The 25,837-nt window shown below is 41.6% G+C and overlaps 2 protein-coding genes across 5 annotated transcripts in view; one reads left to right on the top strand and one right to left on the bottom strand.

Annotated features, from left to right (window-relative positions):
- Positions 1-14,204, bottom strand: part of LRRTM3 (leucine rich repeat transmembrane neuronal 3) — a 77,418-nt gene extending 63,214 nt beyond the window's left edge. The window contains exons 1-2 of one of the 3 annotated variants that reach the window (XM_048310545.1): positions 13,720-14,204; positions 11,867-13,398 (exon numbers count right to left, since the gene is read on the bottom strand). In XM_048310545.1, coding sequence (XP_048166502.1) covers positions 11,867-13,398; positions 13,720-13,723 — 1,536 coding nt within the window. In that variant the 5' untranslated portion in view covers positions 13,724-14,204. The other 2 variants (XM_048310544.1, XM_048310543.1) reach the window with 2 other exon arrangements.
- CTNNA3 (catenin alpha 3) overlaps positions 1-25,837 on the top strand; it is a 437,555-nt gene that overhangs the window by 176,677 nt on the left and 235,041 nt on the right. The gene's annotated exons all lie outside the window — the stretch shown is intronic.

Below are 25,837 nucleotides of genomic sequence, written 5' to 3'. Positions count from 1 at the left end.
GAGCTCTAATGAATTTGCCTCTTGGAAAGGAAAATACGGCTTTAGAGAACAGCTTCTTTTCAGGCATTTGGGGAGGAGGCTTGCTGGACAGGTAAATGTAAAGCAGATGAGACCTAATGTGTAACTTTTTTCAGAAAGATGCAGGAGTTATCAGCTTACTGGAGACTTCCAGTACAGGCCAACCTAGTGAAGGTATTTGACCAGAGGTCTTGAGTTAGGGGTTTGAATCAGAGAATCATAGAATGGGTTGGGTTGGAAAGGACCTTGAAGACCATCTCTTTCCATTCCCCTGCCATGGGCAGGGACACCTTCCACTGGACCAGGTTACTCACAGCCCTATCCAACCTGGCCTAGAAATAGAGGATCACTTTAGAATACTGTCACAAATGATCTGAGGGAATGATGAGCTGCTCCAAAATGGAAGAAACTGGCTCAGATACAGTCAGAGCTGAAACTGAACTGAAGGTGATGAAGTTTCAGGTGTCTGTCCACATGTGTTGCCATTATTGGCTAAATGAGCTTTGTAATTATCACAGTGATTTTTATAATGTATGACAGAAATAGGGAGGGGATGTGTTTTCAAGTAATTTTGAGTGATTGACTTCGAGGCATTCCTTTATTCCAGGCTGTTTTCCAAACAGTTTAATGCCTGTACATCTTCACAGAGTTGCAAACCCCCTCTTACTGGCATTAGCATGCAGCACCACTGCAGTGTGTTAGCAAATGCTACATAGCAGGTGCATTTCCACAGAATTTCAGTCCTGCTCCAGCTACTGCCTGGCACAGGTTTTCCATCAGCTCCTGTACTCCACTGGTTACTCTTCCCCTTCAAAGTTGTTAATTCATTCAGCAAAATTGGACTTACAGATTTATGCTGGAAAGAACATGTGACAGTCTCTGTGTTTTCTTTGTGTTGGGGATGCAGAGAAGTGGAAGAGGAAGTGTTGAATTGTATAAAATAGGCATTAAATTGAAAGAAGGTGCAGGTAAGGGGCACAGGCTACAGATATTCAGAAAGAATCTCTAAAAAATGAGTGTTTTATTTGAAACCTTTTAAAAAGGGGAAGACTCCTTGTTCCAAGGTGTAGATTGTAAATCTTTGATTAAATCCTGAAACAGCCCTATTAAATAGACACGAAGTGTTCTGTGGTACTGAGGAAAAGGGATCATGGGTTATTCAGCTGCAGTTCTAAGAGCCTGTTACAACCATGCATTTTAATGAAGCCATCAGCCCAAGGAATGCTGGCTATACACTGCAGCATCCCTGCCTGCCTGCACAACCGTCCTATCGATACACAGAGCACTTCTATTTGCAAAGGCCTTTTAAAGTACATTAAAAAAATCCATTTGGGAGAGATTAATTAATAATTAAGCTAGTGTGGAATTAACCTTAGGCAAATCTGCCTCCTTGTTGCAGTGTAGGGAAGTGTCTTGTCTGTCATATCCATATAGTGACCCAATAAAGCACTGATACCAAAAATTCAATTCTCTGTAGCTAATCAGCATCCTGTTACAGCAAGGCCATCATTTGAGATACCTTTTGTTTCCTCACGCGTAATAATTTTTGAACATTATGTTAATTTTCACTAAAAGTTGATGGGATAGGGTTCCTGCAGAGGGGACAAATATTCCAGACTGCTTTATTTTATTTTTTTTTCAGAGTGTTTGAGCATGAATCACTTCCCTGTACCTCATTTTATTTACTCTGATCAATGAGTCTTCTCTACTGGGGGAAGCAATATAAAACTATTGTGAAAATGTCTCTAACATTTCTTTGTTCCTGGAAGCTCACTTGCTGCTGGAGCTGAGGTTGTAAGCAAGGCTTTGCAGGGTCGAAATTCAAGGTAGAAATTCAAGGGCATCTGGTACACTTAAATGTAGCTCTTGGGTTTTCTTTTTCTTTCTGTGAAATAGCTAATCAAGAGAGCAGAAGAGCTCAGACTGAGGGAAAGAAAGGGAGTGGACTGGGAGAGAGAAATCTAAAAAAGAAATAAAAATAATGATCTTTTTCCTTTCAGTGAGAACTAAACCTGACCTAGGGGTTTTCTGCAACTGGGAAATTACCTTAATAACCCTCCTTAAGGTTATAGGCAGAGACAGAAAATTCTGTAGTCTGTGAAAAGGATGAAAATTCATAAATCCTGATGTTGCTAAACTGGAACTAAATCTGCAAGATTTGGAAAACAGGAATACATTCCTTTAACTCTCATGTCCTCCCCCACCCTGCAGTAGTTCATCCTTAGTTCTGTAAATTTCTTCCCAGTGCTCTTCTGAGCTAATTCTAATAGGGGATCTATCAAAATTCATTATAAAAATACGTAAGCCCAGCTGTGCAGTCAGCCATTAGTGTTCATACTATTTGATGAATTAAAATGCCAGGAAGTTAAGCTAAAATACCATTCTGACAGTATCCCCTACTTCAGGCCTTTTCACCAGCTCTTCTGGGAGCCTCTGGGTTAGGGAAGAAGGGCATCCATCTCTCTTGGAAATGCCTTTCAAGCCTCAGATGTGTACACGAGCACATCTACATGCAAAGAAGATTATTTTGATATCCTTCTCTGTTGATACTGGGGTGTTGACATAAATGTGGGACACTTTGAGAATATGAACTGGATGGAAGCGATGAGTACTTGTAATAAATTCTCACTACAGACTCTGCAGTAGCATTTTCTTTTCATCATCTCATTAACGACTTTGAGCCATTAACCGCTTCAAGTGCTGAGTAAGGATTTACATTTAATTTAAGTCTTCTGTTCTTAGCTGACAAAATGTATTTTACACACTTGATGGATGTAATTAGTGTGATGAGGCTTTAAAAGAAATTGGCTTGGTTAAATTTAGAATTTGCCATGTCAGTTTAAACATAAAGCCAAAGCATACATATGAGTAGTTCCGTGGCTTTGTTAAAACACATTTTATTAGTATTACTGATAGATAGATATTTTTAATTTATGATACTGATACAGTCCAAATCCAACATGCTTTCAGATTTGGCAGCACAATCCATTACGTTACGATTTCAAATTATTTTATACTGTTCTTGCACATCAGAACTTACCATTATGTGCTATGGCTACAGACAAACTATCCTTTGGATAACAAGGAACTGTGCATAACTGCTTAATTTCCTGTGCTTTACTAAGCTTTCATAAAAGCAGACCTCCATGCTGGACTTGAGTACCTGCAAACTGAGGGCAACTGCACTGCACTCACACTCCCTTTTCCCTGCAACGTTACTGCTTTCTGCTCAGCCTGGGTCAGTGTTCAGGATTCTCATTTGGAATGCTCTCCCTCATATTTTCTGTGATGACTTGCTCACTAAAAAAATGAAGCACTTGTTTGTGCTGCGAGCATCAGCAGGGATGGGTAGAAGGTGTTGTCCAGTACCATGTGTGCTTGGAGTAAATCTGTTCTTTAATGAGGGACAAGTTTCTGCCTGGTAATTGGAGCTCCTGAACTCAGGTAATAATATTGCTGGGTTTTGCTGCAGGCCCGCATTTTGTATCAGTAATGTAACCGGGAGCTGTTGTTAAAGATAAATTAAAGTAGGGACAACTAAGCATTTAGTTCCCAAAGTGGAGAGCCTGTTCATGCTATGTGCAAGGAGCAGTTCCCAGACAGGTTTCCATCCCCGTCTGGAAGGATCCTGTGTTGGAAGGAGGATAGTAAGTGTATTACACTGTGAGTCACAGCCGTGAGAGCACATGGAATGAATTTCTGAATTGGAGATGGCTGTGATGTGCAGTGTGGATGTGTCTGGGTAGCTCAGGGTGTTTCAGGAGAAGCTGGCTGCTCTGGAGCAGGGTGGAATGAAGCTGCACTGCTCTGAGGATATGACTCATATCGCAGATGGCTGCAAGGCTAATGCTGGCATCTGAAAGTGTCAGATTACAAGTAATAGTGCACTGCTAACAGAACTCTGATGTGCTGGAATGGTTATTTGATGTTACTCTTTTTTGAAGAGGAAGGGATGATCCTTTTCTCATACTTTGGCTAAATATTTTTGTTTAAGGTTACTGTGATTGTTATTAGTGAGGAACGTGGGGAATAAACTCTTCTAGCTAAAAAAACCCCAGACTTGAGAATCTGTAGCTGTTTTTTAAAGTGAACCATAGTTAATTATTTTCTGAGACAAGTTCACTGTAACTGTGTGCCAGGAATTAGTGTCAGTCCTTTGTGTAGCAGGTCAGAAGGCAGCTCCCCAGGAAACACCCTTTTTCAATGTGCAGCCTTCCCAGTGTTACTGAGGTAGGTCTGCCCCAGCTGCACCTCACGGAGGTACAGCTGCTTCCTTTCCTTGCAAGAGAACTTGCCAAAATCTCTGGGGAGGTAATTTTTTAGAGAAGCTCCATGGAGCTGGCCAGAGCGCTTTGTAGACCCTTGATTCTTGTTCAGATTTCCAGTTCTGGGGACAAATCTGGAGGAGATAATGTTCTGTCACAAAGGTTAAGTGCTCTACTGGTGCAACAAATGGGTGAGATTTGGGTGTTTAAATTCCCATTTGCAGGTTTGAAAACCTTTGCTGTAGTCTGTTTTAAAATAAACAGCATAATCTGTAGGAGACTGAGAAAAGAGTTACAGCATACTAATTAAGATGAAGTCTGAAGTGTTTTTCTGTTTGACTCCAGTCTGCTTTTTATAAACTGTGTTCCCTTTCTCTGCTTTTATCACCTGCAGCTTTTGCACAACTTCGCACAGGCCAAATAGATGCTTCTGCAATGTTAAACAATGTGTTTAACATAGAAAAGCAAACGAGACAATGTGTATGCTAGAATATACATTATGGAGTCTGTATTTTTGGAACGAAAAATCCATTTATGATGATTGTATTTTCAGTGGATTTGTATGACTAATGTATTACTATTGCTTATTATCAACACTGGAGCAAAAAATGTGTTCAGTCTTCACAGCTCCTTCATCTACAGCTGTTTGTAATCTTGAGGGCAGTGAAGGGAAGAGCTACCAAGGCAGTTGGGATGCCCAGCTTTCACTGGAGATCCTGGCTTGCATCTTTGAATGTTTGGTGCACCTCTTCTCCTGAGTTACAGCTGTACCAGGAAGCGGATGGTAATCTCATTGCATTAGTTTGGAGTCTGTCTGTGAGTTTTGCAGCCTTTAAGGAACTGGAAAATGTAAGTTCCCAAAAAAACCAGAACCATGAATTCTACAGTGCTATTTATTCTAACACTAGTTAAAGGACGGGCATTCAAACATTCAGTAAGTTGTTCCTGACCATAAAGGGCACATGTAAGAGCCAACAGCATAAGCTAGGATTTGCCATGAAGCACAAAATAAATGCCAGGAGGATGCGCTCAGCTAGAATAATGTACCTGTTACCTGTTAGCAGTATCTTACCATTTCTACAGGTGTGGTAAATAATCATGTAAGAAAGAACAAAATAATAAAATGGAATATGTTTAGATTTTTTCCAATACCAGCTCAGTCCCACAGCTTTTGAAAGTATGTGTTATGTTATAGGAAGGTATTTTCTTCCTTTCATTTAGTAAGGTGGGAAAGAGAAGAGAAGGTTTATATTTGATGTCTAAAGATGCCCAGAACCTGACAGTAGCAATTTAAAAAAACCTAGATGTTTAAAGAGATGTTCTAAGAGATGCAGAAATGTTTATTTGACATTCCATTTTTGTCTATCTATCTATCTATCTATCTATCATTTTGTATCTTTTAAATCCAGATTTTTGAGTTCTGGAAAAGCTGAGTGACCCTTCCTGACGTTTTACTAGTACTGTAAGCCACATTGCAGTCCTTTCTCTGAGTTTTTTTCTTTTTTCATCTCTCAGTATAATTATGGACATGAACAGAAGTGCCCATGAAAATGCAGTGTTTTCTTATGATTAATACACCACACTGTGGGATAGAGCGCCAGGATAATCCTTGGCAAGTACAGGGGCTACTGCTGGATTTCAGGTGACAGTAACTAAAAAGGCTGAGTTCATGGTGGCAGCTTCTGCAGGCTGCTGCCACTATCACTGCAGTTAGGTTTGCTTTCTTCTGGCACTAAGGAATTAGGGTCCTGAGAGCTACCCCTGGCTAGTTAGTGGGTTTGTTCGTCTGGGGAGGAAAAGGGTTTGCACACAGAACTGAGCCGATGATTTCCTCTCAGTGGTGTAGTGAAGCACTAAACCTTGTAATGCATTTCTGTCCTGGTTTGGTGGGTAAGTAGGTGAGTAATTACGTTATTTTGGTTTTCACATGTCCTTACAGTGTATTAGTAGGCTCTGGCTGTCACAAAACGCTTGGAAATTAGCAAGGTTAAAGTGTAATTATGAAGTCATACGTGGTCTCAATGCGGTGTTGGAGAAATAGAAATTCTGAATAAAAAGGTACTGCCTACCTGCAAATCTTTTATGATGTTTGTGCTCATTCTAAATGAGATTTGCAGGTTCTCTGGTAGGTAGAATGTTGGCCATCATCTCACAGCTAATTGTCCCAGAGAGTCTTGGATAAAATCCTTTTTATTACATTATGACCTCCTTGGTGATCTGTTCATAGCTGTTGAGCTCAGTCACTTTTTACTGCTTGTGTGCTCTGCTGTGCTCTGTTGGAGGTGATGCCAGGGAAGAGTTTGACTTTAACCCTGCCAATCACATCACAACCACATTCTGTCCCACTGTGATGCCACCCACTCTCAAAAGCCTTGCTAGGAGTGAAAAGCAAGGCACCAGAGCATGGACTGATAGATGACTTCCCAATGCACCTAAAAACATCGAAAGTTAGAATTACAACTGTATTTCCTCCAGTGTGGAGTGAAATGAGGTTCTGTGCACCTTCTTAGGGGCAATGAAATCTGAAGCCTATCAGCAGAGCTGTAATCCTGACTTCATTGTCTTACCTCCTTCACTGTGGTTTAAAATCATGCCAGTAACATTGGCACAGAGTTACTGAGACCTAATGTAGTTGCAGCAAAATGTGCCAGAGGTTTTGCCCAAGCAAATACGCTGCATATTCATGTCATGTTTCCCGTTGTGTGACTTTAATATTGTTTGTGAATTTGATCTTTCATCATTTGCCTCTTGTGTCTTTGTACATTTTGTGTTTTTGAGAAGAAGCTCTTACTTTGACTTGTTCCCAGGTGGTGAGTTGCCCTTCCTTTTGATGTCTAGTAATATCTGTCTAATAATATCTTTCTCATTATTATAAAAATAAACTAAAAAAAATTTTTTTTTAGTCTTCTGTTGTTAGGAAGTTGAATGAGTTGTTTGTGGCCTGAGTGTATTTTCTAGTCTAGTAAAGTGGTGTTTTATAAATAATTAGTTCTAAATCAGTGGCCACGAACTTGTTAGAGCTCCTACCCTTGCTTACTTGTATGCTCCTTGCCTTTTGCTGGCAGTAGTGACTCACACACTGGATAGACCATTTCCTGCCAGCTTTCATCTACTTTTAGTTTCTCCATGTATTCACTACATTCAGGTTATGGCTCCTGTACACAGATCCAGTTGAGTACTCGGTATTTTGCGAGGGCTTGATGCTACTGCTGTGTGATACAGAAGGATGCAAAGGGAAAAGGCAAACACATCTCTGTGAATTGATATATGCAGGAGATAGCCGTGATTAAGCTCCCTACCCACTGGATGTCACTATTGTTCCACAGAAATTCATCCATGGAATATTTATCTAGCGTTGAGGGCTGACAGCAAAGACCATTTGCTTGCAGCAAACTGAAAATTTCTAATTGTGTTTGCAGGAATATTGTACATTTATGTTCATTTTGCAATTGAATTTTATATCAAGGTTCACCATTTCATAGTAATAAGAAAAGAGAGCACTGCTAAACCTTCAGCTGTGATGACTGTGGAAGTGCAGATAGCGAGTCATGAAAACCAGCCAGCAGAGAAGCTTGCAGTCATTATACTCAAGCCACTTGTTCTCATTATTATTCTCTAACTCTGCAGTTGCTGGAGGTAATCTCAACACAGTGAATGAACATTACCAGTCTCCTCAAATTTGCTTAGTACATCAGTTATTTTGTTTTTCCGAAGATGTGCATTCTGTGTGGTTTATTACTCTGAAATGGCACTTGACTATTCCAAGAGCTAAGTCGTTCAGAGGCCAAGTAATCCACTGGCGAGGATGTCTTGGTGTGAGGAGACTGGATTACACTCCCAGTACTCAGCTGCTGTGTGATCCAACAAGTTACCTCAAATCAGTCGTGTCTGTTTGCATGATCTTGCAACATCTCTTGTAAACAATGAATATTAAGAGATTGTTGAAAGGTGTTTCTACAGTGTCTCACAGAGGAATGCCTGACTGCCTTTAAAATTTTGGGGTGCTACAATAAAATGAAGCAGTCTGGTGATTCCACCTAATATTTGTCTCAACATCTTTAAAATAAATGTAGACTGCGAAACCAATGGAAATGACAATGGGCATGGAATAACCCTGCACTTTGTCTGCATCTTGAAAAGCCTTGGCTTCAGTGATAGCCCCAGAACACCATACATGACTCAGGAAAAGGAATAGTAAATTACTAAGAATCCCAAAAACGTACAGCAAAACAAGCTCCAAACACCTTCAAAACCTATTGCTGCTCTCCTGAAATTGGAATATGTAGGTGATATCAGCTCCATTAAGGAAGAGCCGGGTCATTGGAGGCATTCAGTAACATCTCCTTCCTCAACTTAGTGCCTAAAATGCTTGTGTGAAGGCTCACAGGTTTGTGAGAGGCATCATAGCTGCTGTGGCTCTTACTTTGACATCTTCTGAGGATTCCTTGGCATCACCCCAGCAAGGTTTTAACAGTTTTGTGAGAGACTAGCACCAAACCATCCAAAACCTGAGACAAAGTGGGATCAGGATTTTAGATACTGGAGAGAAGCAAAGGAGACATTTCTTTGCTGGAACCTTTGAGGCTTCAGCACTTCATTTGTATCCAGGAGAGGGGCATCCTTTCACAGGGATTAAAAGCTGCTCAGCTAACACCAAGTAATTCCCACAAGATTATTAGAATTTGTGACTCTGGTGGCCTTGCCACCCAAAACAAGTCACTTCTGGAGTATTTTATTTGACAGTGCTGAGGCTCAGTTTAGCTGAGTTCATGTGGGTTTTGCCCACATGAAAGCAGGGGGTTCATCATGTGTTCTAAGGTGTTGAGGAGCTGGTTTTGTTTTCTATACCATAGGCACTAGAGTGGGATTTAGGACCTTGGCTCACAGGCCTTGTGAGAAGGTTCAGAGTTACACTGGGCATGTTTTTTGTGTGGTCAGTGGCTTCATTACCAATGACAATGACACACATTGACCTGTGTGTGTGGTATGTGTTTGGGAATACCTGCAGCTGGAGTTTTTCAGGCAAGGAATGAATTAGTTGATCTGAGCATGTCTGTGCATGGACTGGTCTTATTTTCTTTTTCATGCCTATAATTAAATATTTTTCAAAGGGAGCTAGTGATTTTACAGGTATCACTTTCTGAAGGAGGTTGTGGGTTGGTTCTTTTTGACTAGTTGTGTTTAGAACAAGGCATTAAAGAAACACAAAAGAAAGCATATAAACTCCATCTCAATTATAGACAACTCTCACAATCACAGTCCATTAAGAAGTTTTAGAAGATGTATTGAATATTTTTGAATAACAAAAATTCTAAAGTAATAGTATGAAATTATTTTCTGATTGCAGTTAGCACTCCTAAAACTAAATATCAAAATATAATTTTTTTTTAATATGTATTTATATTTGTACACACATACACACGTGTATGTATGTATATATGAACATCATATGTTTTGGACCAAATCTCTTGTGTTTTGGCTGTGCCTGATGTTAGTCACCACTGCAGAGATGAAAGCCTCTGAAGTACAGGGATGGTTCTTAACACAAAGTTTATAGCAAACTCTAATCCTTCAGTACAGACAATAACCAAGACCTGCTGGTAGAAAACTGAAAGCTATCTCTAGTAGCTAAGATAATTAAATGTGTATTGACTTTTTAATAGCAGCTTCCAAGGTACAACTCAGGTGCAGCTCTGCTGTGCTGCTGAAGTGCCTCAAGCACTTGCACTGTTAATGGTGTGGGGTCCTTGTGCTCAGGGAAATGGGGTCTCTGTTGCAGAGCTCAGTACAGTCTCAAGCTCCCACCCTCAGCTATTTCCTCACTACAGTTCCTGAAAATGAGAATGGTTTCATTATATGAAAAAAACCTCAAACCAACCCCTTCAAGTGTATTAGTTCTTCTAAGAGATGTTTCTAGCTTTGTTTTCATTGTATCAAGCATTTTTCAAGGTGATTGTCTGTGTTTGGGTTTTTTCCAGTAACAATTCAGGAAAGCCTTCTGCTAAGGTTTTGCTTTTTCTAATCTGCTGCAGTGAAACTGCTTTGTAGAAACATTCCCTCCCAAGTGATTGAAGATGTGCAGTTTACTAAGCCAAATCAAGTTGCAAAATAGAGATAATTAAATTACTGACTTGCTTCTATAAAGGTGCTGCTGTATTATTTCATACCTTCCCTTCCTGATAATCAAAATAAGAGGTATGATTTATTTGCAAATATGGGAGGTATTATATTCTTCTGCAACCAACAAAATATGTGATTTTGGGAGAAAGAAGGCAGAGAATAGCTGGGTTACTAATCTGTATTTTGCCCAGAACCACTGGTGGATGACTGGACATTAAAACTGAGTATCTGTGAATTCTGTAATGTCATTAGGGTTTTGGTAAGAGAGAAAAATAATTTGTCATGGATTTATATAAAAGGATTTTTGGGTGCACTCCTCTCAGATCAGTGAGTAACCAGGTTTCTCTGAAAGCTCTTTGCAGCTGTGGTATGTCTAAAATGCACAGTCTTTGGCATTTTAAGTAACAAAGCTTTATTTAGTTATTAGAGGGACACTGTGCAAAACATAACACACAACCTTAGCAAGCCTAGCCCAGCAAACAAACAGAAATGGAAGAAAATGACAGCTTTTAATGGTTTCCTCAGCTACATTAATGCCTTTGACAGTCTTGAAAAGAGAATTCCTAATGAGAGCTGAAACAAATGTGTGCAGGAAGTGGTCTTGCTTTTGCTGCTGCACATTTGGGTTCCTCTAATTGCATCAATAAGGAATTTCTGCTCCTCATCTAATGAATGCCTTTTGACTACTTTCTGAAAGGCAACTGGCTGTAGGGATAAACACTGGCACCTTTTGTATGAAGTCACATAAACAGGTTTCAATTGCTAGCTATCAGCCCTGGAAACACTGTGTTATAATGCAGTACAGTAAATCCCACTGTACCTTTTTATTTTTAATTTTTTATTAAGCCTAGGTTTCCCTCTGCTTTGCGTCTGGTATGATACCTCATATCCTGAGGGTGCTTTTTAGTCTCTCTTGCGTTGGGCAGCAATCAGGCATTTTTTCAGAGCTGTTCCTGCACCATCTCTCTCCTCAGACAACTCAGAATTCATATGATGCTACAGTACCTGGGTCTTTACTTCATTCTGGGTTCAAAAAGTGAGTTTGAGAGCAAGGACTGGGGTTGGGGAGACAGAGGGGGACACTCTGAGTTTGATTATTTTTTTTCATTGTTGTCGTTTTTCTCCCTAAACAGAGGCACAGTTGGTGCAGGTGCAGTGGATTACTTATGAAAGAAGTTTTCTATTTAAAAACAAGAGAGACTTTAATGAAATCAGTAGAGGGTTTGTACAATAGGTATTGTATTAAACCAGAGCTCAGGCTTCACATTGATTGCGGTATTTAAATTTCAATGAGTTGATTATGTATGAGAGTAAAATGACCAGTATTATGAATGTACAAAAAAGAGACATGGAAGAGCTGTGCCAGAAAAGTGAGAAAAACGTTCCCTTTATAGTCCCTAGAGTTCAATAAAGCACCACTATTTCCCAGCTTTTAAAAGCTCTTTTATCACAATGGTTCATACCTCGCATTCCCTGGAGCCTGATTTGTTATACGTGCAGGGTCCTGTTCCATTCAGCAGCATCTCACTGGTTTCAGTGTTGGTAGGTTTGTAATCTACATAAAATTCCTGTGTGCTTGGAGTCATTTGCTTCAGCGACTGTCTTTTCTTTTTCCTGTGCCTTCTCATGAGAGAGCGCTGCTGCAGCTGCTTCATGCTGGCAGGGTAACGCTTCCATGACACATAGATCACCAGCAGGATCACCAGCACAGACAGGAAAAGAGCCACACTGCCTGCTATGATTTTATGGAAGGAGATGTGTTCTGTGTCGTGCTCGGGCTCGGAGCTGGATTCGGTGGCTCCAATAGTTGGGGGCAGAGGGGGCTTGCTGTCATGTTTAGGCCTGGTGAGTTTTGGTTTAAACGTTGGCTTTGGGAGAGCTCGTGCTAGTTCAAACCTTTCCGTGGTACTCTTGCCACAGATGCTGTAGTTTTTCACTGCATCAATAACATTCACCCCTTGCAGCTCTTTGGGGCTGGCACAAATAATTGTATTTTCCCTCAACCCTTTAAAACTTTTAAGCCAGTTTACCAGAGAGCAAATGTTTCTACTGCATTCCCATATATTCCCGGCAAGGCTGATGTCATTGAGAGATATCCAAGAATCCAAAATTTCTTGACCAATAAATGTGAGCTTGTTTGAATCCAGGTTGAGGCGCTGTAAATTGGGCACACACTGAAAAACACTGGGTCCACTGAAAGCTTCTATTTCATTGCCAGATAAATCAAGTCTTTGTAATGAGCTCCAGGTCCAGGACATAGTTTGTCCTATCACACTGATTTTATTCCACTGTAAATAAAGGTTTTGAAGGCTGACTAGCCTTGGAAAAAGTGCCAGGTTGAGCTTAGAAAATTGATTGTGCTCCAGATGAAGCTCTTTCAGTCTGATCATACCTGCAAAGACATTCCTTGCTAAACTTCGGATGCGATTATAACCCAGGTCCAAGAGTTCAAGGTTCCTACAATCTTGAAATATTCGAACAGGGATGGTTCGTAGGGAATTGGACCGCAAATGTAAACTCAGCAGCTTCCTTAAGCCCCTGAACTGTTCAGATCCCAGAGACTGCAGCTGATTGTATGACAGATCCAAATTCCGGAGATTTGTCACAGGTCTGAAGGTATTATTAAGAAAATAGGAGATTCTGTTGGAACTCAAGATCAACTCTTTTAGTCTGCGTATTCCACTGAAAGCATTTTCGTCAATATTGCTGATGTGGTTATGGTCTAAATAGAGCCAGGTGAGTTGATTAAGACCTTTAAATTGATTGTATTTTAGTTTTTGGAGGCTGTTATATCGAAGGGACAAACCTAAACAACCAGCAGATATACTTGAGGGAATCTCCTGCAATTTCTGAGATTCACAATATACCATTTTGCCTTCACACCTACAGCCCTTAGGGCATCCTCGTTCAGCAGAAGAAAGCATTGTCAGTAATACAGTAGGGGCTATTACCAGAGCTACAGCTGATCCGCTCAGTAGCCTAATTACATTGAAACCTGGAAATAAAAACAACTTAGAAAAGTTATCCCCCCACACATCAATCATTTTTTTCAATCATGCTAAAATCTTTTACTTCAACAATCATTTACAAAGCCCTAGCTCAACTCGGCTACTTTTCACATTGGGTTTTTTTTACTCAGCTTTTTTTTTCTTTTAAGAACACCCTGATACAAGTACTGAAAAACAGTTGGGTAAAAGGTGTAATCCCTAAGTCATTTAATAACATAACACATCAAGGTAAGTCTATGGAGTAATTAAAGCACAGGCTATGCAGTAACTATGAACTATAAATTAAAAAGATAACATGAAAAACATACCCATCCTTTGTGGTGTTCAAAGGTCGTCCTTAGGTCTTTTGTTTTTTGCTTAGTGTGCCACAAGCATGGCAGCCCCTGTCAGCTGCACTGTAGTGAGTCAGGGCTCGCTGACACCCAGGAAGAAAAATTGGACCCCTTGGGAGATGGACCGATTTTGGAACATTATTCTTTGCCAGCCGTGCAGAACACTCCAAGAATAAATCAATCCCAACACCGCATTCGCAGCAAAATGTCAGATTCTTCCTAGGTAATAGGATCTTCATGGATATTACGGTTTTGCATCTTTCTAGTTAAGAACCTGGCTTTTAAAACGTTGCTTTATAGGAGAGCATGTTGGTCGGTGCTGCCCGCAGCGCTCAGCTCTGGGAGCTGCCACCCCTGTACTCCATGGGCCAGCGGCTCGCTGGCGGCGCGGCCGGCCGGGCGCGGCAGGTGCGGGGAGCCCGGCCCGGGACGCGGCTCCGGCACTGCCGCGCTCGCATGCCGAGAGCTCCGGCCGACTGTGGCGGGCTGGCGCCGGGCGCAGCCTTATGTAAAGCTGCCCCCAGCGGCAGCAGCACCGCGGGCATGTGCAGTGCCTGCCTTCCCTTGCAAATGAGCGAGCTCTCCGGGGAGAGCGGGCGCTGCTCGCCGCCGCTGCTCCCTGCGCAGTGGGCAGCTCCGTGTGCGCTGCCGAGGGTGCCGCGCTACCCAGACCCTCTCTGTGTGGTTGTGAGAGCTGCCCTGTATCCCTGAGCTTAACGGCTCAGCGGCAACTGCTGAGACTTTCGTCTCAAGGACTGACGTGACATTTGTAGGACATAGATACAAATTTTTGGTCCGAAGGATTTTTTTTCTTACTACATTGGACATGTGTTCATATAACCTTTTAGCAATCACTGTTTTTCAGTGAAATATCAGGCTCCTCAGTGTGTATCTTATCAAGTGCTTTAGTTTAGACACTATATTTTACAACGTGAAAAATGTTTTTGGAGCTGACATTTTGCCTTTTTGCTTTCTTCTTCTCTGTTAACAGGCACAGTGCCAGGAGGTTAGAAGAGAGTACTGTGCTCATTTATTTTCCAACTTGCTGTCACTTTGTTCCACAACACTAACACTTCAACCACAGGCTTCCAGAACCTTTACAACATAGCGACTAAGCAGCTTGGTGTAGTACCTTAATGAGGTGAATTGTTTTTACTGTCACTTAGGACATGGACAAGAGTTTATGTGAAGGTACAATAATGTAGAGGTTTTTATATGTGCGATGCTCAACAGTCCTCATATATCACCAAGAGAGCCACCTTTTCTTTCCTGAGTTTTCCGTCTTCCCTGCATGCTGTAGGGAAACAACACATCCTCTCATCTGGGCAGAGCAAGGGTAAGATGGTGTTACAGCAAGTACACCATGCTGGCAGTCTTCCTTCACCAAGAAATATGTGATCACAGATGATGGTGGGGAAGTGGAAAATCCTGGCTCTTTGTCATGCAGGAATGGGCAGAAGGCTGAAGAGAAGTGTACTGCTCCTTGGAAGAGAAGTGCGGAGTGCAGTCCTCAGATGCAGCCAGACAGTGCTGAGAACTGCTTTGCCTTTCTGGGGCAGAATCCTTAGCCTTGCAATAATGTGCTCTGTTTTTGCCCTTATTATTTACTGCCGTGAGAATAGAATAACTTAAAATGAGGTGAAACTTAAAATTTTCCAGGCATTAAAATGCCACCTTTGTTAGTGCTTAGGCTGTGAATGACTTCAAGTTTACAGTAATCCCACTAATATTAACACACCAAACCAGAGTCCCCAAATGAGGAGCGCAGCCATTCCTGCCTAACAGCTATGAACATCCTTCATGTCAGAAACATATTCCTGCGTCATGGCACATTCTGTGAGAATTCTTCCCTTTGGGACAGATTGGTGGAGAGGGAAAGGGTTAATTGATCCATTAATCTCTGTCAGCATCACCATCTCCCCTTGTCTGCTACAGCTTGTTTGGGGCTCTGCAATCCGGTCTGTAGGGTCGAGGAGCCAGCGACAAACTGCAGAGTGCACTGGGAACTGGGCTGTTCTGCTGACAGCAGTGTCACGTGCCAGTCTGGTGTCCTGGTATAGGCTTTCCATCACTGCCTTGGGGTGTCTCTGTTCTTGATGGAGCAGGAAGAAGACAGTTCAGACCTCTGGTAAGTCAATTTGTCTTTTGGAACTGCTGCTCTTCCTCTCTTGACAGTAGATGTCTATGAGAAGTAAACTCTTTATTGAAATGAATCTTTTAGGTTCCTAAACTTAAATGGTCTGAAATTAGGTCTGAATCTTCACCTGGTTCAAGCACAGTGTGTAAAACTTCCAAGAACATCCAGATCCTTTCTCCTGAAGAATTGGTGCTACTTAGCGTACAGATGGCACTCAGCCTTCTTCCCAAACTTTGTCTGTTCTCTGGCTTTTCCTTTTTTTGTTTCTCTCCCTCCTCCACCTTGGTTATGGACTTAACAAGTAACTTCTTGGCCACCATGAGTCAGCAGAGCTTCAGCAGCTTTCCTAGGGTTTTAATAATTGCCAATATACTGGACTAATAAGAGGGAACAGCCACTCTGTTACCAAGAGTTATTTTCATTTTTCTGAAAGGGGTGAGACATCAAGAGATGAACAGAGAGAGCATCAAATCTATGTTAATGGATTGCCAAATTGAATTTTCTTTACTGAAATCCTTTTTGAATTACACAAGCAGGAAAAGTGCCAGAGTCTGATAAACAGTTTTTTAAAATTACATTTCTGTATCTTTATACAGCAGAATAAGTTCTTCTCCAATTGTGGAAATAAAGCTCCTAGTATGAAACAAATCCCAGTATGAAACATTTCTTACAAAATTTCAGACTGGTCTGGCCATATAAAGGATGAAAAAAAGACAATTAAGTTAAAGCTGTATTTTACATAAGAAGATACCTTTGCCTTGTATCAGCTACACATTGTCTGTCAGTGCAACCCCACTGCATAACCATTCAACTCATGGAACAGGAAACAAGACCTTGAGGCCCAAGTGGTTAGCTTCTCCTATGGAGAAGCTACGGATAGTTTCCATTAGAACTAATCCCATAACTCCTGAGTGCCCAAAACCCAGGAGTTTGCTGACGCGTTGGTGTGAATTTAACTTGTGCTCTGTGTGAGTTCCTGTGCATTCATTCTGCAGGATGCTTGCTGTAGGCACAGGGCATTGTAAGCTCACCTCTCTGTTAAGCCCTGCAGTTCCCAGTCAGGAGCAGGAGGGAGAAAGCGACTGAAGTCTCAGTGACTTCATGCTGATGGAACATTAGTGCTCAGGAACAATGTTAATCCATCTGCCTGAGAGAAAAGTGTTTTAGCCAATTCTGCAAAGAAAAACTTCTTAAGAAAAATATTTTATTTATTTGTGTAGTCTTGAACACAAAGTTCAAGTCTGTGTTTTGGGATTTCATCCTTAAACGTAAACTGAGATACCACAGAACCTGAGATGCTCATAAGTTTTAAGTTTTACTATACCATGATCACTCTAATGTTTTTTCTTGTGCTTTTTCTGAGGGGGAAATGGCATAGATCAGGAAATACATTGGCAGATGCGTTATTACATATGCCTTAACATTCATCCAGATGAAAAGAGATGTGTTGGGCAGAGCCTGTGATGAACACATAGTTTTCTTCATCTACATGACAGAGAAATTCAAAGTTGTTTGGAAATTATGCACTGTCCTAAAGTAGCGATGGTCCAGATTTTTCTCTTGGTGCTAAATTTTCAGTAAGTTTTCTATCTGGATATTTATTCTATATTGATTTCACTGCTATCTGATTGTGTAATAATTTGCCTCGATTCAATTTCATGTTTGATTTTGGTTTTGCTTATGTAGTTAAATTCCAATGTGTTTTCTTTTTCCATTCATTCTGGCTGAGTTCTCTATGCCTAACTGCAACTTCCCTATGGAAAGCTTAGTATGAACTGCAGCCAAAATAGTAAATGGTGAAACAAAAGGTGCCATTCACTGTGAAAGCCTGTTCCTCTACAGAGCTGGTTTGGAATTGAAACATTTCACAGAGAAACGGGGAAACAGCAAATTGTGCATTTTTCAGGATTATGAGAAGGCACCTGTAATGGCCAGGTACATCTGTTTGCTAAGTACATTTGAAAAGGGGAGTGACAGAATTATCAGGTTTCAGTAGAATGGGGGTGAGGGGCAGGGAAAGGATGTAAACTTCCCAGGGTGTAAGAAACCAGATGCTAGTGGGATTCCATGCCAATCACTCAAAAGCCTTCTCCTGTTCTGTCACATGGTTCACCTTAGCCTTCCTCAGGATATTCTGTGCTTACTCTTTAAATCCATTTAACGATGATGTTACAGAGAAGAGAAGAGAAATAATTTTAAAGGTTTCTGTTACTCCCATGAGAAGTACATTCTGGAATGCAGTCTGAGCTTTTCTAGACACAGTGCATGATGTTCATAGTGTGCAAATTTTGGAATTCAGACCAGACCAGAATACAGCATTTTTCTGCTCATAGACAGAGCTCTTGGGTCTGGGAGTGCCTTGTTGTGTGAATCACACATCCCTTTGGGGAGCTGTAGTTAGCAAGTGCCACACTGTGTTCTTTTTGGGTTTATGAAGTGACACTGTGTGTCATTCCCTTGACTTTATTTCCCTATAAAGAAGCCAGGAGTCAGCTGGGTTAGCAGTAGTAGCTTGCTCTAAATGGTACTGTAGTGTGCTATCACTGTATCGTTAAGAGAGATAAGTCTAATAAAATGTGTTTGCAATTTTTGAGCCGGTGATTAAATGAACCTGCTGTTCCATGAGGATCAGATTAGAGCTGGGGGCGTACAACTCCCAATGTAAATATCAGAGCGTGGGATGGCAGAGGGAAACTCAGGATGCAGCATTTGCTGAAGGCAGACATAAGGAAAGGGAAGTGTGGGAAAGCCAGGTTCAAGGAACATGCAGGCAAGGGAAATCGAGGCAACAGAGAACGTTCAGAAAAAATAGGGAAAGAGGATTGAGAGTAGAGAAGATCTTATCCCAGGAGTTGATTTGTACTGCCCTAAAGGACCATGGTGGTAAATGGTAGGTAGGGGAGATGGCTAAATGAAAATACTCCCTTGCTCTTCCGCTAGGAACAACTAGCTTTGCAAGGCGTCTCCCAGCCTTTGTGAGGATGAAAGGATCGAATGTTTCACACTGATAAGCTGAAGGAGTGTAGGAGCCAGGGCCTCCTGTAATGTGGGATAGCTTGCAGAGAACACCAGGGACACATGTGTCAGTGTGTGTGCCCACAGGGTCTCCTCAGGGCCCTGTCCCAGGGCCACTCCGGCTATCGCTTTCCTCACACACAGTTACACACTGTTGGGTAAGGAAGCTTTTCCAGCTGAGCACTTCTGTTTAAGTCTTAGCATTGTGGACAGGGGCCTCTGCACTGCCCCGGGGCAGGTGAGGCTTCACACAAACCTTTGTTCATGGCACCCACTGCCTGCATTTTTCTGGATCTGATCGTAAGTCCTTTATCCGTAATAGGCATTGGACACACAATTGTTCCTCAACAGGCTTTTTGTGCTATGGTTTTGAAGCTGTTTGAGGGCAAGCAGCCTGTGCTTCAGTCTTGTCCTCCAGACACACGACATGAAATGCAAAGCTATCATTTTACTTACTCTCTGAAATTGATATGATATGACCACTTCTGTTTCAATGGATTTAGTGTTGATCTATTCAGGCTTATCCTGCAGCATCTTCCTGGAAAGTTGAGTAGAAGCAGCAGAAAGTGCTGAAGGATGAATGATCATCACAGAAGTAGAAATTAGTTATATCTTCCACATAGTGCTTCAACCTGCAGAGTATGAACGATCCCCACCATAAGTGCCCTGGAGATGTGTAGGGGTGAAATGCAAGGCCGTGTTGGTGTTCTCTGCTTGTGATTCTGCCTGCAGTCTCTGTGAAGATGCCAGAGAGATTAGGTTAGAATAAACCCAGGCTTCCCACTCTTCCATAGGCCAGGATGCCATTGCTGGAAGAATGCCTACTGTCTGATTGTCCAGACAGCACTTCCAGGGTTTGTGTGGCCTGAGTATTGAGAGCGCCTTAGGTATCACCATGAGGTGTGCTTTGTCTGGGAAGAATGATTTGTCTCTGTCTTGGTTTAAAAGACAAATGTCTGCCAAGGAAGGTGGAAACCTTCCTGGAATGGAAAGATAACTCTTCCCTTTGAAAATTACGGGACTTCCAAGCAAAAGTATGGGAAAAGGAATAACAGTTCTTGACTAGAATATATGTATGTAACAAGACAGAACGACAACAACAAGGACAATAAAACTCCCAGTAATGGCCTTTCCCCACGCGTTAGGCGCTTTCCCCTCTGGTGTAGTTGGGGCCACAGCCGGCAGGGGGCGCTGCTGGCTCCGTGTGAGGCAGAGGGGCCGCGGTGACTCCCTCATGGCTTCAGGGGCAGCCAGTGCGAGCCCTGAGGCCTCCGGGGTAATGGGGGCCCCGGGAAGAGAGAGCTGAGGTGTGTGGGGTTCGCTTTCCCCAGACGCTCATGTGTACGGTGTGAGTATCCCGGCCATGGCAGCCGCCGAGGTTCCAGTCAGCAGTAGGGACCCTCTCTCCGGAGACACGGAGGAGGTGGGGGCCCGGCTTCCCCTGAAACACTCGCGGAGATGGTGAGGGTCTTCCGGCGCTGGTGGGTGCTGAAAAGTCCCTGTCAACCGGCAGCTGGGACCCCCTATCCCTCCTGCAAGCAGCGGGCTCACCTGCGGGCAGCAAGGAGAGCTCCGAGCAGCACCGAGCCCCTCAGCAGGACAAATCCAGCACCAGAAACCGCCCGAACTGCCCCGCTCTCCGCACAGCCAGCGTGTTCCCCCTCAGCTAAGCGAGTGCCCAACCCCCGTTTTCCCCTTCCTGGAAGATTTCAGTGGAATGCGAGAACCATTGGCCAGATCTTTTGTATCGGAATTGCTGACTATTCGTTTCCCGGGAGTCAACCTCCTCTCTTCACGGCGTCTTTTTTTTCAGGTGACAAATGGGAGAAGATTCACTGAAAAATCAGTGAAAGGATTCACTGGGAAAAACCCAAAGCCCACAACAGTCTCCTGGGGTAGCTGACTTGGGCCTTGCTAGAACAGTTCTGTGTGTGCGTCGGGGGCGGACTGTGAGGGATGGCAGATGAACTTCCCGGGCAGCCAGATTTAAGTAGACATCTCATAGAACAGTTTTGTTCATGGAGAAGTCTACAAGGGCTGGGACATCAGTGTAGAGGCATTGCGTAACTGAATCCAAGCAGAGCTGCTGCCTGGCCCCGAGGAAAAGCAGTAATCCTGACAATGTCCAGTTCTGGCCAGAGGGAAAGGAGTGAGCTCTGAGCACGTGCTGTCATGTTGGTAAGAACAGGAACAGGAACGTTTGGCTAAAGACGAGGTGGTGGTAGCGTCAGCCATGTGGCCATTTGGACAGTTTTGTTTTTCACCAAGCCTTAGATTTTTCAGTGTTCCATGTGTATGTGTAGTTAAAACCCTCAGGGCTGGCCTTCCATTCTCAGCTGTTCCCTCTGCCCTCATGCCTTTGCCGGTAGCTGCTCCTTTTTAACTCCTACCCTTTGCGTACCTCTCTGAGGGATTAGTATTTGTCATTTGCACATCACGGAGCACAAACAGATAGTGCATGTTCACACATTTCTTAGGAATTTCAGACCTGTTCCCTGCCATGCATTTAACTCTGTGGGGCTCCAGATGAAGCTGCCTTGATATCTCGCTGTGTGCTGAGGCTGTAGAATTAATTATTATTCCAGGTCAGCCCTGGAATATCTGTGGGCTGCAGTGGCTCCTTTACTGTTGGAGGAATGCAGCTGGCAAGAACTTTCATTATAGGAAACCCATGACATCCACATCATATCAAAAACCATTATAAGTGTTTTCCAAACTTGAGCTTTTTTTCTAATTTTTCTTGGGACTCGATATCTTCACTTATGAGAGAGGAATCATGACATTTAATTATTCTATAAGCTTATCAGCATAATAGATGATTTGCTTGACTTTTTGTCTGACACTAGTTATATTCAAACATATATCCTTTCCATCAGTTCAGCTGTCTGTTCCTTTTTGGAATTCCAACACAGGTTATTCTGTATCTCCTGTAATTTTTATTGCTTGTTATGGGTATCATTTATTTTGATGCCTTTTTTTTGAGCTAGAGTGGCTAAATAGCAGAATTCCATGTGAGGACAATGTAGTTGTCAAATATATAAATACAGACTTCTTTTTAAAATTATCTCTTATCTGTGGTTAATAAATTTACCAATGTCTGTTCACTTACAGAACCTTTCTAACGTTACAAGAATACCATTTTGAAAATGACTTCAATAGCTGCTGAATATTACCTTTAATTTTCTGTATAAAAATTGTGACTAACATATTTTTAGCTTCTTGAAACAAAAGAAGAAACGTAGCATTTCTTAGCATCAGACCTAAACTAGCAGAAGACATTTATTGGTGTACTTCCTAGTCCTACTGCTCTTCAGCATAAGCAGGCATACAGGGGGCAGGAGGGCAGAGTAGCATGGTTTCATTTGACCTGTCGAAGTATTCTAAAATAATTTCCAGTTTCTCCTTTCACTTGCTTATGCATGAAAAACTCCACAGAGAAAAAAGCATTCCAGCTATCCTCTGTTAGGACTCCTGCCTGGACTTCAGTGTGGTGTTCTGAGGCTGTGATTTCCAGTCCAAAGACAGTGATGTGTTATTATACAGCATTAGTAACATTTTGAAGAGAAAACTAATCATGACAGTTGAGCAGATTTGCAACTGAAAGAGAAAAACATGAACAAAGTTAAGAAGCATATAATTGTGCTCATTCCCACCGTGACTAGCATAGAAATGATTTATTCCAAGTGGCTGCAGTTGCATGCTTAGTCACTTCCTTGCCTGGCTTCAGCCTAATGCTGTTTTCTGCCATTTTCCTGCAAAAAAATGTTTGTTCTCTTTTTCATTGAAAGTTTCAGATTTTTTAGCTTTTAATAATTCAGTCAAGTCTTTTTCAATTAAACAAGCTGTGGCAGCTTGTAGATATTCCAGCTTTGGTAGCCTGGTGTTCCTGAGAAGGCTCAAAATGTTAATTATACTGACAGTCTTAGTTAACCAGCCTGTAATCAGCTGCTGCTTAGGCAGGGGTCACTCTCCCAGGCCAGTAATGGTGGACTAGAACTTTATGATTTAAAAGAAAATAAAATACATGCAGGTATGTTTTGACTGTTCCATTCTGTATTTGCTCTCCTTCTTTGTCTTTTTCCATTGGGGTATCTGGCAGGCAGAGCTCTGAAGAATGTGATTTAAATGACCTATTAGCTCGTCTTCTCATGTTTACCCAGGATAATTGTCTTAAATTAAATGTGATTAAATAAAAAAATAACTATACAACCAAACCCCAGCATGTTTGGATGATTTCAAAAAGTGCAACGAACTCCCATAAAATCAATTAAAAAAAACCCCAAACCTAGGTACCTGTATATTTATTTTGGATTCTGTGACAAAATACTCTACTGTTTATTAAAACTAAGTGTCTTTTACCCAATGGACATGACAGCAAACAAATGACAAACCAACTCAAAGCGACTCAGTATGTGTGTAAAACAGTAAATATCTGCAAACTGGTAATTGCTGATGGACCAAAATGCTGAAGGGTAGAGGAGAGGAAGCTGACATGAAGAGAAGAATTGGAGTTTTCACTCTTTCTTCTCTTTCTTGCAACAATATTAGGGTAGGCATGTTGTATTTCTGGATTTTATAAATCCTTCTATCCAGCGTTCTGTATCTCCTAAGTAGGTAAGAGGCTTAAAAGCACCTTTTCCTCTTGCAGCTTAGTTGCATACAGAAGTGGTTAGAAAGCAAGAAATGCTGCAGTTGATAACCAGGTAGAGGCTGTGGCCAGCCCATGTAGTGGAGACACAGGACAGCTGAGCCTGAGTGAGTCTACAGCTTCATTTTGTGTCCCTGAATGGTAACAGAAACTGGCAGAAAACAGAAACACTCACAGACTTGGACTCAGTTTTAAAACCAAACATTTTGCCTCCAGGCAGACGGGAAGCAGGGGCACCTCTATCCATGTGGTCTTAAAGGGAACCTCTTTTGTCACAGACACATGCAAGGAAGATCTTCTGTGTGTGTCATAGGGGAATGGAGAGGCTGCTTGCTTTGGTCTTCCAGCATATGTTTGTGTCATCATTTATTTGGGATTTAGACAGATTGATCGGACTGAAATCCAGAGCAGGAATAGACATGTGCCAATATAATTAACACAACAAAAACACTTCCTGTGGCCATTTCTGGTGCTCTGGGTCGAGCAGTTTCCTGTATTTCTTTGTAAGTCTGTAAACTTCTAGGAAAGGGATGTGCTTTATTCTATCAATATAGGACTAAAAAGAACCCAAATCTTAGGATAAGTATGTGCAGATGTAATATACAGAACAACTGTAAAGAGAGTGGTGCTACAATGTTATTTAGTTTGAAATTCATAAGAAAGATAGAAAAGAAGAACTTTTCAGGGAAAGCCAAATATACCTTTGGTTTTTTCTTTACATCACCAGTATGTCTCATTTCAGCTGTATAGTTTAGTTCATACTATGATAATTGAACCCACAATACAATGCCTGAGGGACTCCCAAGGTGATGTGCCCTGGTTCTGTTCAAGTGCATAAACAGTTCACACAGGGTATTTAGTAAAAGCTAAAAGACATGAAAATCTCATGTTTCAATGTAAAAGCCAGACAGTAACTAACTGGTGTTTGGAAAAGAAAAAACCAAGGTACCGTATGGCCACATTACTGAATAAGAGCTGTCTCTTATGAAGATCTTTGCAGTTTCCTTTCAAATACCCAGGAGTTGCCACTCCAAGACACAAAGGTGGAAGAGATCCAGTGCTCTTATCTGACCTAGCAATTTCAATGTTCTTCTTGGTGCGATTTGAACTCAAGTAGAGATACGCTGTTGGAATTGAGATATTTGTAAACGGATAAGTCTTGGAGTTGTAGCAGAACACCACTGCCTCAGAGCATTTCCAAAAAGAAAACTATAAATGTCCTTGAATGCATTTGCTCCTTACATAAATACCATGGTATTTGGAATTCTGGATCAGATACTTGCTGATCAAAAGATTAACATTTTAAAGAAGTCAGTACATTCATATGTAAAGACCAGGATTTAAAATTTCACCCTTTCATAAACACAGAAACATGAGAGAAAGAGTGAGTGCCAGGCTCTGTAACAGTTGAGCTGCAGACTTCTTAATTTTCGTAAAACAAAGTTTTACCCAAATCCAGCTTTAGAAAAGGTAATAACTGTTATTACAAAAAGAAAAGGTAATAACTGTTATTCGCAAAGTCCAAATCTGCTTGTGATGGTTTCTGTACCTTTAGTGAGAACTGTAGCAGCCTCCTTCTGTCATTGCCCATTACTGATGTGGTGGGAATTGCCATAGTACAGAAAAACTTCAAACTTGGATCTTCTGCCTGAAAAAAGTTGCTGTAAATTGCATCAGGGATGCCAAGAATGAGAGAACTCCTACTCTTAGTGTAGGGTTTTTTTCAGTCAAATGACTTAACTGCTGACAGTATTAATTATCATGAGAGTGTGGTTCAGTTGCAGAATTTCACAATGGGAGAGGATTCACCATTGGTGTATTTCTCTCTCTTTTTAAATATTATTTTAAATCTCAGATCATATAATGAACTAATACAATATGTTGCATGCAAAGATAAGGACTGGAGAGTTGCTGATCTTTTCAAGTCTGTCAAAATTAGCCTCTTAAATGTTCAGCATTTAATTTGATAGGTATGCCAGTGACCTTTCTTCTGTTGCTGTTCTTTTTCTCAGCTACTGGAAGTACTTTATGACTATTTTATTTTTTTATTTTCAAGTACTTCTCTAGGACATTTGTATTCTTTGCTTAGGTTGTCACTTACCTGCTATTTTTTACTTTAGGCCACTTGCAGCAAAAATGTATGAAATGCCTCATGTCCCACTGTGCCTACAATGTATTTGAAAAAGAGTAAATGCTTTTAGTGCTTTAAGGGTTTGCAGCCTCTGCCATGTTTTGCTGCTGTTTGTCTTTTGCATTCTGCACAATTTGCTTGGCGCTGCATGCTGATGCCTTGT

This window comes from Corvus hawaiiensis, chromosome 8 (genome assembly GCF_020740725.1).
Source record: "Corvus hawaiiensis isolate bCorHaw1 chromosome 8, bCorHaw1.pri.cur, whole genome shotgun sequence".
Lineage (NCBI taxonomy): Eukaryota > Metazoa > Chordata > Aves > Passeriformes > Corvidae > Corvus > Corvus hawaiiensis.
This window is presented reverse-complemented; position numbering and strand designations above follow the sequence as displayed.